General features: G+C 50.4%; 1 protein-coding gene across 7 annotated transcripts in view; it reads right to left on the bottom strand.

The window, feature by feature from the left end:
- NTN4 (netrin 4) overlaps positions 1 to 14,045 on the bottom strand; it is a 51,184-nt gene extending 37,139 nt beyond the window's left edge. Inside the window, exons 1-2 of one of the 7 annotated variants that reach the window (XM_056341413.1) lie at positions 13,838 to 14,045; positions 9,729 to 10,258 (exon numbers count right to left, since the gene is read on the bottom strand). In XM_056341413.1, the coding sequence (XP_056197388.1) occupies positions 9,729 to 10,258; positions 13,838 to 13,943 (636 nt within the window). In that variant the 5' untranslated portion in view covers positions 13,944 to 14,045. Of the gene's footprint in view, positions 1 to 9,728; positions 13,419 to 13,837 lie in introns of those variants that run through there. The other 6 variants (XM_056341415.1, XM_056341417.1, XM_056341412.1 and 3 more) reach the window with 6 other exon arrangements.
- Positions 14,046 to 14,308: the final 263 nt, after the last annotated feature.

The raw sequence follows: 14,308 nt of genomic DNA, 5'->3' as shown, positions 1-14,308 counted from the left end.
CTGACCAACGCCTGCATGTGCACATTCATGGTGTACACTTCAGCAACACCTGGGTGAAGATGAAACAGCAACAGAGATTGCAAAACCTGCCTTACCATTGCAGAGAGGTGACCATCAGAAACACTAAGAGCACAGTGAGTAGTGGAGCCTGTCTTTCAAGCCACAGTGTGAAGCATTCTGTCCATATACCCAAGCAATGGTGACAGAAACCCGCTGTGTACTACCACCAGCACCCCCTGAGGTCCTTGAGATGCTGGAGAAATGGCACTCCTGCAGCTGTTACGGCTGTTTCATGTATTTCGAAAAAGAACAGCATTTGGCCCATGCCTACAACCCTTCTGCAATCTTTTACAGCACATAAGGCAAATGATCCCTTGTCTCACCATCCAAGAGTGATGCAATCCTACAAAGACTTCAGGAGGAGAATCCAGGTATTTCAATTAACCGGCCCTTGTGGGGGCCTTGCCAAATTAATTTATACCAAGGCAATTTTTATCTTTTTGGAAATTCAAGGCATTCTTCTGCCATTCTCAAAAGTGAGAAGCTGTATGGGAAGAGCTCCTACTCAGGTGCAGCAGCTGGCTGGTGTGGGGCTGTGAAAGGCACAAGGAGAGCTAAGCAAGCACCTTGGGATTTCTCCATGATCCTTGACATCTCTAGCAATAATCAATCAGATGAGAGTCATCTTCTCTTCCCTTCAACACCCTGCCACACAATTTCCTTAGACAAAAATGAAACACTGCTAGGTCACACCTGTCTTCATGCAGACAATGATCACAGAAGTAACAGCCTTACCAGAAAAATCTCTCTCCAGCTCAAAACAACCCAAAAGGTTTGGATTTTTTCACCTCCAGTTAACAGTGCTTCTCCAAGAATTGACAGTTTATTCCACAATGGGTTTATTTTGCCTAATCACTACTTTCACTCATCAGATAGAAACACTCAGTTTCTTGGCTCACAAAACCCTCCAGATGCATGATATCATCAGCTATGCACTATCAAGGAAAATAATTTTGGTTTTTTCTCAGCTTCAGAATCACCGTTTCCAAGGCTACACTATCCTGCATAGGAAAATGAAACAGCATATTTCAGTTGATCATATGAAAAAGTCCTTTGACCCGCCAGTAAGAAAGATGGTATTTAAATACTCTTCCCTCCAGCAATTCCCCTCCTTTCCCTATCCCCACAAAGATTTATGTTCTCAGCCTTGGCCTGCCAGCAGTACCTGTTGTGCATATGGAAGACCAAGAAAACCTGGAGCTACCTCCAAAGAGCCAAACAAAGAACTGGACTTGTTTGTTCACAGGCAGGGCTGTGAGAAAAGCTGGCTCACTCCCCAGAACTGCAGAATAACCCCTTTAACAGCTTCTGAGTGCGACGCACCACTGCAAAAGCCTGCAAAGCAGCAGGTTAGTGTTTCAGTAACTGCAATAGTACTAAGGATCAAGGGGATTTCTTTCAGCCTCAGAGTAACCTGATTTCATGAATCTTTTTCAGTTGCTCTTCTCTATAGTGAAAAGGCTTTGTGTCTATAGAACCGGCTGCTTAAACCATCCAGTTACCGTGACCTACACTTAATTTTAGGAAAAAGAACACCTGTCTGAAATACATGCAAATATGCACTGTCAAAAGGGTCATGAGAAATGGCACCCATCTTTCAACTCATGGCTATAGATTTTGACCACAGCAATGAGGGATGCTGTGGGGAGACTGGTGATAGAGAGTCATGGCATGTGTCTAGTAAGTTTGTTTTTGGACATTAACTTCTTTTCTTCCTGGAAATGTTGCCCAGGGAGAATCTGAGGACTTCAATTTGCGTAGGATTTTGAACAGTGGTAGACCGGATATCTCATGCCAACGCCCATTGTGTGTGATGATTAATCTCAGATTAAGTCCCCATGAGCTTTTGATCCAAAACTTCTGAGATGTGTCAATTCACTGCTTTAGGTTACACGCTTCCCCTGTAACCAGTTGTATCCAGGATTCCCAAAGAGAAACATGGCAGCCCCACTTTCCAGCCAGTGAACTGGAGCTGAATAAGTAAGCCAGTCCTCTCTCCATGACAAAAATGAACTGTGAAATGAAGCAGTGGGGTGCAGTGCCTGAAGAGAGACTCTGGCTGCACTGCTAAAATCCTGTGGCACTTTTCTCAAGGGAAGCAATAGCCCTGCTAACGAGGCCAGATGCCAGTTTAGAGAATTAAATTCTGCCTACCCAAATTCCTCGTTTCATGTGGGTACAGTGCTCTTCACTTCCTACATAAGAAGTTTGGAAAGGGTCTCCTGCAGCCCTGGGACCCATTCCCTCCTGCTGTTGGCAGCCTACAATATACCCCTTTTCACAGACTGGTCAAGCTCCCTCCAAGGAATAATTTGTTTTAGCCATAATTGGAGGCTGATCCAGAAGCCCTGATCCGCAGTTGTTAGAAACTTGCCGTTCTAAACGGGGGACTGCCGATACGCACTGTTAAACACTGGCTGTGCTCCATCCCAGAGGCGGCTGCAATTCAAGAGCTGGCCAAGCGGAGGGCCAACCTCCAAGTGCCAAAAGCACTGGGAACGCCAGAGAGAAAAGGAGACGATGAGACCTTCCTGTGCACTAGCTGCAATGGGGAGAATTATGCAGACGCTCACCGGGCAGGTTGGAGGAGCATCTCACTCCTCGACCATGCTGGTGCTCCAGAGATGCAGAACACCTGGGAGGTCTGGCAAAAGGACAACTCATTCCTCCAGGACTGCCCATGAGAGAGGGGGAGGTATCTGTCACAACCTGACCCAGAGATCTGGCGGTCTCATTCCTGGTACTCCATGTATGGAAAGCTTAAAAAGCAAGTGCCAGTGCCCAGAAAACAGCAGTTGTGTCGCTCAGCCCTGACGGTGCCTGAACTCTAGAGAGAAAGTATCTTTTATGGTAATATTCTCTGGAGACCAAAGGTTTGTCTCCACATGTACCCAGAGCTGCTCTCAGCTCCTGTCCTCCCAGGCACAGGTAAAACCTAAGTTCAGGTTTCACCTTTTTCCCCGAATCCTCTTTTTGCTGCCCCCTTATTTAAAGGTTCCCACCCTCTGGCCCGCTATGCTAAAGGCAGTGGAAACCCTACGCAGGGCTTGGGAAGACGGGCTTCCCTGCCAGGAGGGAAAGCCTGGGGGCCAAGCCAAGAGATACACCTCCCCACAGCCGTCAGCTGGTGGGGGACAGCATCCTGCTGGTGTGCTGTCGCTGCGATTGCTGCCGTGAGCAGGGAGCCCCGTGCCACGCTGGGTGGCAGGCACACGTCCTGCTTGACTCTCACAAACCCTCCCCAGCCACCCTGCACTGAATAGGCAGCTGCCGCAGCCTGGGATTTCTAGGTTCCTACATAATTTCATTGACTGCAGCCTGACTTTGTTTACTTTGTCTCATTACCTGTTCCCCTAGAAATCATCATTATTCTTGTGCTTATGAAATAATGCCCCCATGTCTTGCTAAACTCACTGATATAATGCAAAGAGCTGGGCTGGGGCTGGCCGTCACCCCCATCACCCCTGGCCCCTAGCTGAACAGACTCTCCTTTGCACGTGGCATTTCTGTGCAGAGCTCAACTATTCCTGCTTTTCCAAAGACAGAATGATAAGGAAGATGCTGTTAAAGGTTGGGGTTTTTGTCCTACAAAAAGCACTTCTACAAAGTGTAGAGATGGGACGTGAAAACATATTTCCCTACCCATGTCCTCACGTGTCCTGAGCACTGCTGAACACCAGCCAGGATCCCTCTTTCCTTCTCATCAAATTGGGCCTTTGTTTTCTGTCTGTGCAGACATCAGTGGCACAGGATGATTAAAAAAGCCATTTTCAGCCTTGTAATGGGCTGATGTCCCAGGCTGCTTTGAGGTTATTCTTGCATTTGCCCAGGTTCTTTGTGGAGTCCCAAGTCCTGCAAGTGACAACTCAAATCTCTCATGACCCATGAGATGAGAGCATTGAAGATGTAGCTTCATTTCAGGACAACAATGATAAGCTTAAAACCCAAGCTTATTCAGGCCTAAAAGACAGGCAAAAAAATGGGTAAAAGCTTCTAGGCTGCAACAGAGTGTTTCTACAACCCAAAATTAGGGCTCCAAAATAAAGAATACCAAGCATCTTTAACTCCTGTTTGTGTCAGCAAGTGTTGCAGTTCCTCTCACTGTGTATCAGGGCCAAAGTTTTGAGTAGCAGGACACAATTTACTTCTCTACACAGCTCATTTCAGGTAGAATCAGTAGGACTGGTGTCCAAATCCTTAAGGAACAGAGGTAGGCTGCATGCAGTAACAGCGCAAGGCAAAACATTTGAAGGTTTTTCTGCTACAGAAGGCACAAGAGATCAATAAAATGCTCAGTAAGACACACACCCTACAGTAAACCAGTGGTATGTGATGTTTCAAAAGTTAAAAGCACGTTAGAATTTGTTGCTGGAATATAGTCAAACTGCAAATACGCCTCTCCTATTAGCAGCAAGCAGCAACAATAGCTGAGGTCTCCAAGTGATTTATTAGCAGTATTCTGAATAGATGAACACTCAAATAAGTTAGTAATTTACTAAAATCTTGTCAAGGAGACTCTGCTTCAGTAAGTCCTTTTATCCTGGAGCTTGTCTAAATGGGGACACTCAGGCGAGCTAATCTGAATTGACCACAGATGGGAATGTAAAGTGAATGAGATAATTGCATTGCAGAGTGGACAGTCACTCTCGCTCACAGTTAAAGAATTAACATCTGCTGAGGGCCCCTTGTTGATGAGCCCTTAACAGTGATCTCAGGCCAAGGATAATTTTAAGATTAGGGTGTAAAAGAAGAAAAATTAATATGATCTGAACCATGGGAGGGAAGACAGCCTTTTATGCATACTAATAAAATTGGCATTCCTGTCTGAGCATGAAACTAAGTTTGTTTCTGCATCTTGTTTACTTAGATCAGATTATGTTTGGCTGGTGAATCCAGTTCTGATTTCCCTTGCAATAATGTGGCTGAAGGGTTACACCCTGTAAAACTGTGGAAATACTCTGGATATGTAGCACACTTGTATAATCCAGGCTAAAATTTGGCCCTAGCCTTTCTGTTAAAACACTGATGACATAAGGCCAGCATTTAAAGGTTTCTGCCTATGCTAAATAAACTGCTGCTGTGAAAAAAATGAATTTACTAAATTAAACATGGGGAAAGTCTTTGGTGGCCCCTCTGCATGCAGCTGATCTGAAATTATTCCTTGATAGGGGAGTTTCTTGTCCCCTTCACAGTGTTGCAAATCTGACCCCTCAAACTGGCAGATGCTTGAAGCTTGATGGAAACCTGGGTTGGCTGTATTGAGGTTTCCTCCTCCTTCCTGCTTCTCCTTCACCCATACTACTGGACGGATCCCATGATGGGGGACAGCCTGGCCCTAGGTGTTGAACAGTAAGTGCTTCTGAAAGCAGTGCCAGCCTGTGGGTGGATTTCTGAGCAGGATGCAGTGAGTGCCTGGGGGATGCCAGGGCAGGAGGCAATCTGCCCTTTTCCTCTGTTCCCTGCTGAGGAGGGGCTCAGTTGTTTTGTTTGGCTCCTGGATCCTTGCAGAGAAGTCATTGCTTTCCTGGCTGCTGAAAGTGGTGGTGATTCTTCTTTGCATGAGGCCAGATTACAACCAGGCTGCTCCGGCATGGGGCTCAGCTTTGCAAAGTCTCTGAGCTGACCCATGAACTCATGCTTACTTCCACGAAGAAAGCCTTTAAGGCCAAACCTGGGGCATCAGTGTAGTGTTCCTGATACCAGTACTGTGCCATGCAGCCTTCAACCTCTGTCCTTTCCTTCCTAATCCCACCCTTGAGCTGTTGATCCTCCAGCTCATGCCTGCTTGAGTGTGAAAGACTCAGATGCATCCAAAGCAGAGGATACCCACACCTTGTGGTTTTGCAGCATCAGTCATAGGTAGCAAAGAAGAGCAGAGACCTGCCAAGTCCCTGCCTAGGTGACCCGACCCACCAGCAGACCTGTCAAGTGCCACACATAGCATGTGACATTACCTCTTCTGGCTCCCACCGCTGTGGTGGCATCCAGCTTGGGTGACCACAGCCACAGTCCCACCCTCTGAGCACAGATTGCTCTCCCAAAGCTCTCCACCACCCCAGTCCCACCACCACAAAGGGAAGCCCAGAGCTGCTCGACTACAGAAGAAAGATGAAAGGCATCTCCCAGAGCCATTTCAGCATCTCTGATTTCTCCACCAGCCCTGAGCTCTGGACCTTTGAAATGAACCCAGAGGCCTGGCAGTGCTTTCTGTGCTATCATAAATCTCCTCAAGATCAACATCATGGCAAACCGTGATGAGGGAGGATTTTTGTCGCAAGAGTTGAACTAGGCATCTAAGGAATGACTCCTGATAAACGAGGGCAGAAGAAATGGAAAAAAACTGACCTTTCTTTTCAATGAAAACTGGAGCGGATACAGCTTTGCTCCAAATTAATACAGGTGATTTACTAAAAAGAGGCTGTAAGCCCCTGAGTGAGTACTATGGGCTTCTGCATGCTACTGCCTTGAAACAGGGCTCGCAGGCACCGTAACCATCGGCAGACATGCAGGCGGATCAGCACTGCCTGCTCTTTGCAGGGGGCTAAAGCCAGAAACCACCAGCCCAACCAGCTACTCAGGGCTGTGCCAAGCTCCAGTGACATTTAGGGTGAGCCGACATCTCCCGAGGCCTCCCCTGAGGCAAATTGCTCATCCAAGGGGATGGGCAGCAATGACCCAGCTTCCAGCAGCACCCAGAGACCTCACAGTCCTGCAAAATCCTGATTCTGTGCCAGGAAATGCACATGTGGCGTTGAAATGTTTGAAGTGGAAGAAAGTGCTACACAGATGGTGTGATACAAGTTTGGATCACGAGTTACAGTAGTTAGATCTCAGTTAAAAAACTCTACAAAGTTTAAAACGTAGTCCAGTTGCAGTTGCAGAATTTATGTTTGTGGTTTAAAAAAACACCCTGGCAACTGAACTGCAATTAAGTACTGCCCTTCAGACCTGGACATTTCAGATGACTGCATATTCGAAGCCACTGTTTCAAGTGAAATTACTGTTTCCATGTGTCTGAAATAAGGTGCTACCAGAAGTGGGAGTAAAGCACAACACAACTCCAAACAGAACACAAAACTCCGATGTTTCTTTAGGTGAGATACATGTTGCTATTGGCAGTTACAAGAATTGCTGGAATGTAGCTCCCTGTAATAAATTAAATGTCATATTTGCTAAGCATCCAGCTTGCCATCTGGTCACCAGACAGCTGCTGTTATTACGTTGCAGGTAAAAAGTGGTGTTTAAGTGCAGGGAACTGCAGTGTGCCACTCAAATAAAATCCTCTAAGCTCCAGCGCCTTGGACTCAACATTTGTTTAAAACCCAGCATAATTACATGCTCTTGACTTTTATAGCTTCTTTGCAATAACAGAGGCTAAAGCAATGCCAAAAGAAGAGATCCCACAGGAGCAAGCTAGGTAAATACCCTGTTTTTACAGCATGCAACTGCGGATGCATCAAACACCAACAAATCCCTTTTCTTTTTGAGATAGGCATTGGTTTCTACACACAAGATGCTGATCATTCTCCCTCATGCATTGCACCAACCTGTAGAGGAGCCAGCCCGAAGCTGGGATTTGCGCAGGTTCTTGCTGGGTGCAGCCCCCATCCTGGTGTGCAGGTACATGACTGGGGTGACCACACTGAAAACTGCACTGGGGTGCTAGCTATGTGGGGCCCAGCACAAACGAAGCAAGTACTGCCCTGAGTGATGCCCTGGATTTGCTGTCCCTGAGAACGATCCCTGGGGAAGCTGAAAAAGGAGCATGCAAGTCAGAGTACCCCAGACATGTCCCACTGGCTGGCCTGAGAGCTACAGATTTCAGTCCCTGCCCTGTGTCACAGGCTGGCATAGTTGTTGGTGTTGGGACACAGAGGCTGGCAGTAGTGCTGAGGGCCTGGAAAATTCCCAGTGGGGTACATGCAGCCTTTCTTTTTTAGGTCCCACTTTGTAGTGAGCCCCAGTTCAGAACCACAGAGTGGTTTGGGTTGGAAGGGACCTTTAAAGACCACCTAGTCCAGCCCCCTGCCATAGGCAAGGACATCTCCCACTAGATCAGTTTGCTCAAAGCCCCATCTGGCCTGGCCCTGAACACTCCAGGGATGGGGCATCCACAGCTTCTCTGCACAACCTGTTCCTGTGTCTCACCACCCTCATAGTAAAAAAAGTCTTCCTTATATCCAGCCTAAACCAATTTCAGTTTAAAAACCGTCATCTCTTGTCCTGTCAGAACAGGCCCTGCTGAGAAGTCTTTCTCCATCTTTCTCACAAGCCCTTTTAAGTGCTTCACTGTGAAAGGAAGTTCAGGCAGCTTTTTGGGGGCACAAGAAAAGGGAGGCAGGAGAAGAGAGGAAGATAGCACATTCTGTCACCAACCATCTGATTTAAACCTTTTGCTAATGAAATAACTATCCTGGGTCTGTCTGGCAGGTCTGGAGATCCTTGTTTCAGAGCTGACAAGAGCACAGAGCAGCTTCTCCTAGCCGAGATGCAGCTAAGAGACACACTTTGGTGAGCAAACAGCTTTCAGTATTTCTGCAAGGTGGCTTCCTAGCCAGAGCATGGCTAGAGGTGACCCCAAATGATTGCAAAGGGGTCTGAACAGGTGATTTTTCTCAGACATGAATGCTGGTCTCCAAGGACCGGGCTTGCACCTCAAAACCAGTTCTCAGAAGAAACTACCATGATATAACGGAACCCCCGATTCACTAATCAGATTTGCTCCTTGCTCTGTGTTATGTTAGAGGGGAATTTTAAAGTTTGATTAAACTTTCAGACAAGCTCATTAAATTAGGCCACTAGAGGGAGCAGCCTCTAAAAGTCCAGAGCTGGTCACTTGGGGACATGTCCCCACGAGTGGGGACACTGGAGGGAGGACAACCCCACGGCTGTGGCACCCAGGGGAGGTTCTCCAGCACTGCAGGACAGGCTTAGGCACCAAAGGGAACAGTGTTATTGTTAGCACCTCCAAATGCATGACTTATTATCTGCTGTTTCTGACATTGAAAATAATTGCATTTTTTCACATATATTTTTCCTCTTAGCGAATGTAATGTCTTTCTTCTTTTTTTCAAGATCTTTTCACATGACAATAAGTGTGGATAAAAAAAAAAAAAAAGACAAAAAGAAAGATGAGGTCTAAGCTTGTTAATTACCTGGCTACTCTGGTTTATGGGAACCATAACTCAATGTGGTCAGCAGCTGTTTTGACTGGTTACACAGTTACTTCTCAGTGAAGGCGGTCATTATTAAAAATTAATCTGGTGACCATTAATCTTAACATACTTGCATTTTGGTCCAAATCAGACTGATTTGCATCCCCCCAAAACCACAAGACTGCAAGATCTTGAGAAGACCATTAAGGGCAATGCTCCCTTTGGCTTTCCTGAGGAATCAGCATCATCTGCCTCATTTGCAGTTGTGTGTGGGGTTTCACTGGGTGAGGGGACAGGAGGTTTTGGAAAAGACAGGAATTAGGAGCTCAGCAAAATGAGTGGCAGGGCAATGCCTACATTACCTAGGAATCAATTGTGCTAATTCATCGAAATAAATTCGATGACAAGGGATGACAGTGCAGTAAAATAAGGTGGGTAAATGCCAGAGTGGAGATTGCAGAAGGAAAGGGGGCTGGAGCAAGGGCTTTCTCTTCCCGACCCAGGCAGACCTACCTCTCCTCCGGTGCACGGGAAGGGACTTGAATATCTGGAAGTGCAAATGGCTCCTCTCTGCCTCACATCATCCTCCAGCCCGAAGGTGGCCGAGCAGTTAGCAGCAAAGTATTTGTAAGGCTTCCACGTCTCGCCAAAGTCCTGGGAGCGCTCCAGCACCATGGCGGCCGGCCTGGGCGACTTGAAGACCACAATCAAGTGAGTGAAGTAGAAGGCAGCTTCCAGGTCCAGCCGGATGGTCTCGCGGGGGGCGTCCTGGGCCGCCTGCCACCAGGTGCGGGGCAGGCGGAAGGGGGAGTCGGCCATGGCGGCGGGGGGGTGGGCCAGCCCCGCGTGGGCCCTGCTGCACCGGCCGCAGGTGGGACGCTTGCAGCGGCGCTGGGCATCCTCGGCATAGGCACAGAAGGGCTCGGTGGCATGGCGCCCACAGGCTGTCTCCGTCCGCAGCTCCCGCCCGTGTGCCAGGTTGCCCATCCGAGGGTTGCAGGCCTTTTCGCAGGGGCTGACCGCTCCCACCACGCTGCCCAGACCTGCAAGGCAGAGAGCAGGGGATGACACCCCACGCTGTTGGAAGCAGATACGCCCCATGGCGCACTTCTCAGGGACACTGCCCCTGTCAAGACCACATGCTGACGGTACCTGCCGAGCCCCGGAGGGGCTGAGGGACAGCGTGGAACCGCTGCTCAGCTCTCCCCTCCATGGAGCTCAGTGTGTCTACAACAGCAAAACAAACCAAAAAACCCTCAGGGCTTCCTTGCATTTGGGAAAATCCCTACTAAGAGTTGCAGAGCAGAGCAGTCAGCAGGCAGGACAGATGCCTCCACCTCACCCTCCCACCCCGAGGGACCCAGAGCAGCACTGAGGTTTCACAGGCAGTGACTGTGACCGTGCCACCCTTGCTCCAAGGCCTTCATTGGGATCCAGGTGGTACAAGGGAAGGGGAGAAAAGCACAAGAAAGACGGGCTGCCAGCAACGCTGGGGTAGCCAAGGCAGCATGCTGGTGGGAGGCCAGGAGACGGCTGTGGGGCACAGCATGGCTGCACCCAAGCTCACCATGCAGCAGATTGGGTGTCAGGGTGCAAGAGCTGGTAGGAGTATCTCCTGACACTGATAACCTCAAACCTTTACCCCTTTCCCACCCCTTCGTCCCTATGCCAGTTGCCAGTTCTCCCCACAGTCCCAAACTGCTGCCAAGGTCATGGTTGAATTGAAGCATCACTGAAGTTTGGGAAGGCTGTCACTGATGTGTGTAAGAGGGGTGTGTGTGTGTGTGTCGGGAAATAAATAATCCTTGGTCGAAATTATGCTGGCAAGCTGCCTCATAGCTGAGGCTCTGTGGGTTTTGTTCAAGTTTCTCTGGAAGCCTTGTTGATTAAAAAATCCACAGTTAAAGTGTCAAAGAAAAAAAAAATCACCATGGGGTTTGGTGTGAAACCATCTGCAATGTAACCCTCCTGGTGCAGGAATGTTTGATTAGGGGCTCTCCACGTCTTTATTAATAAATGTAACAGTAGGTCAAGGCTGTATTTGATTGACCATAACTGTCTAACATAAAAAGAAAAATAAAGGTTTGATGACTTGGATGTGGGCAGGCCAAACCATCTGAGGTACATAATGTTGCCTTTATCACCTGGCCAATCACACATAGTCAGCTTTGTGCACCAATTATTTTGGCTTCTTCTTGGCACCTCTGTTATGTCCAAAGGTCGTTTCAGTCTAGCATCCAATAAATCCTTTATTTGGAGTTTATTCAGCTTTTGTCTACAGTGTCATAGTTGCAATTAAGCTATATTACACGCTAGCAGAGGCTAACCCTTCAGAGCCTGACAGCATTCCCCACTCCTTCTGCTCCTCAAGAAACCCCCTGGAAAGAAAATATTTCTACCACCAAAGGTCTATACAGGTTTTCTATACCAATTATTCAGAACAGATGTGGACCACTGCTTGTTATGCACCCATTACATAGCACCTCTGAATCCAGCCGCTGGATTTCACCAGCTAAACTGTCTTGCAAAATTTTTAGTGAACAAAAAATGCTCAGTCAAGTTAGCTTCCTATGGAGACCTCGTAAAACCACACCTGAGATGATCTACATTAACTGTGCAGAATACGTTTACCCTAGAAAAGTAAACAAACGTGACTGTAAAATTAATGTAATATCACTTACATCTCCTGAACATCCTTTTCAAAGCGTTGTATAAACATTAACTAACCTACACAGCTCTCCTGAGGGGTAGGTAAGTAAGTGTTATTATCATATTATCAGTTAGGCTTGCCACAAGTTGGTCTAATTTATGTCTTTGGCAGCTTTCCTGGATTCTTTGGCTACGTGTAACACAGCGCAGTTAGCCGCTAAACAAGCAGATGAACATTTACTGCGGTTCTGTCAGTTGCGGGGTTGCAAAGCAGATTTGGGAAGAGGTAAGAAGAACAGTGAGCCCTGTCAGCAGCCCAAGACAGGTCAATATTATTTTTTGCGGTTGTCAGGTCCTTTTGGTTTTTGCACACCACTGATTGCCACCCCGGGGGAGGCAGTGGAGGACCTGCTCAGCAGGGGGTTCCCTGGTGACAGGTGGTGGCAGGGCTCGGTGTAGCTGTCCCTGGGTGGGGGGCAAAGCTCTTCCTGAGGCCAGCCAGGAGGGGTTGGCTACCAAATTTTCACGTGAGACTCTGGGAGCTGAGAGTATTCAATTGCTCCCAGCTCCTGGTATGCTCCAGCCCCGGTCACACACAGTCACTGACTGCAGTTGTCTTCAGGCCAGGCACAGAGAGTTCTTCTCTTACCTGGGGCCAGGGACCTTGGCTTCAGCAGGATTTGAGAAATGCCGCTGGCACACAGACATGGCTCCCAGGGGCAGGAAGGGGGGTGAGGAAACCCCCTTTGAGAGGGTGTTTGTTTTCACTTGAATGGGAAAGAGTTGCCTGACAGATGCAGAGTACCGCATGTTATGAAAAGTGACAGCTTTCTAGCGTAATGCTGGCTGCCACAGGAATTCAGTAAAAGGACAAATGAGAGCATAAAGATTTCCACGCCACCAGCCACAAGTTCATGACTGCTCTGCTACAGCCCAGGAAAAGGTGCTTTTCCTTACTTGTGCTTAATGAGTCTGCCCAACTAAATACTCCCATTCTACACACTGTACATGCCACCGGACTGGGATCTTCAGTAACGAGAGCACGAAGCGAATGCCATGACTCACCTGTAAAACATCCATGGAAAATCATATGCTTCCAGCTTAAGCATTTTAGCAACACTTGCCTTGTGATGTTTCATTTGTATCTTGTGCCTGATTAAATGTTTATTTCCCATCTGGGTTCGTTTTTTTCTTTTCAAAGAAGAAAACTGGCACTCGGCTCGCAACCAGCCGAGGAAGCGTTATGCAAACTGTTTATGCCCAGTTGTCTCTGCCGCGGAGCGGCAGGACCCCGCAGCGGGCAGATCTGAGCGCAAACTGTCTGTGCTGCGGGAAGGGGCTTTGAAAACCCTTCGGGAAGGGGCTTTGAAAACACTGCCCGCCTCGCCCTGCCCCGCCCGGCCCGCCTGCCGCCTCCGCGCCCCGACGGCTCGGGCACCGCCGCCCCGGAGCGCCTGCGGAGCGGGCAGCGCCCACCCTCCGCGTCCCGCGGCTGCCCCCCGCAGCCGCTCCCCGCAGCGCTCCGCGGCCGGGCCCCGCTCCCGTGTCGCCTCCCGGCTGCCCCGAGCGCAGCCCCCGGGCCGAGCCCGCCCGGCCCCGCCGCCCCCCCGGCCCCCGCGCCGCGCCGCGCGCCCTGACCCCTCTTTGTCTGCGGCGCCGCCCCGGCCCGCTCCCGTGCTCCTGCCCTTCCACGCGCGTACGCGCGCACCTACGCACACAGCACGCACGGACACGGGCACACACAGCACGCACGGACATATATGCGTAGGTACATGCATACGCGCGTGTGTACAGATACGTGCAGACACGGACGTACGCGTGCGTATGCGGCGCGCACACGCGTGTGTGACACCCGATGCGTGCGCGCGCCTATGTACCCGCACACACCCGTGTGCGTGCACACGCGCGGATATACGTGCACGCACGTGTATGTACACACGCGCGTACACACGCACGTACGGCCCCGTATCTACCTCGTACGCCTGCGGAGGACGGAAGACGCCGAGCGCCGGACGGTCGCGACCCACCTGCAGCGGCGGCGGCGCCCAGCAGCAGCGCCAGCCACATCCCGCGCCCCATGGCCGAGCGCCCGCCGCCCGCCCTGCGCGCCCCGCCGCCCCGCGGCGCGACCGGCCCCGCGCGGCATCAGCGCCCCGCGCGGCACCGGCGGGCGGGCGCGCACCGCCCCGCCGCCCGCCGCGCACCGCCCCGCCGCCCGCCGCGCACCGCGCCGCCCCGCCGCCCGCCGCCCGCCGCGCAGCGCCCCGCCGCCGCCCGCCCCGCGCCCCGCCCCGCCGCGCCGCCGCTCTGCCCTCCCCGCCGCCGCAGCCCCGCCGCGGGGGGCGGTTGCCGGTGCGCGGCCAGGCGCGGTACTGCAGCGCAGGGTGCCCCCCGCCCCCCCTGCCGCCCGAGCGGCTCCGCTCGGCAGCCCGAGGCGGGCGGGC

This window comes from Falco biarmicus, chromosome 5, assembly GCF_023638135.1.
Source record: "Falco biarmicus isolate bFalBia1 chromosome 5, bFalBia1.pri, whole genome shotgun sequence".
Taxonomy (NCBI): domain Eukaryota; kingdom Metazoa; phylum Chordata; class Aves; order Falconiformes; family Falconidae; genus Falco; species Falco biarmicus.
Note: the sequence above shows the minus strand (reverse complement) of the source record. Positions and strands in the feature narration are given on the sequence as shown.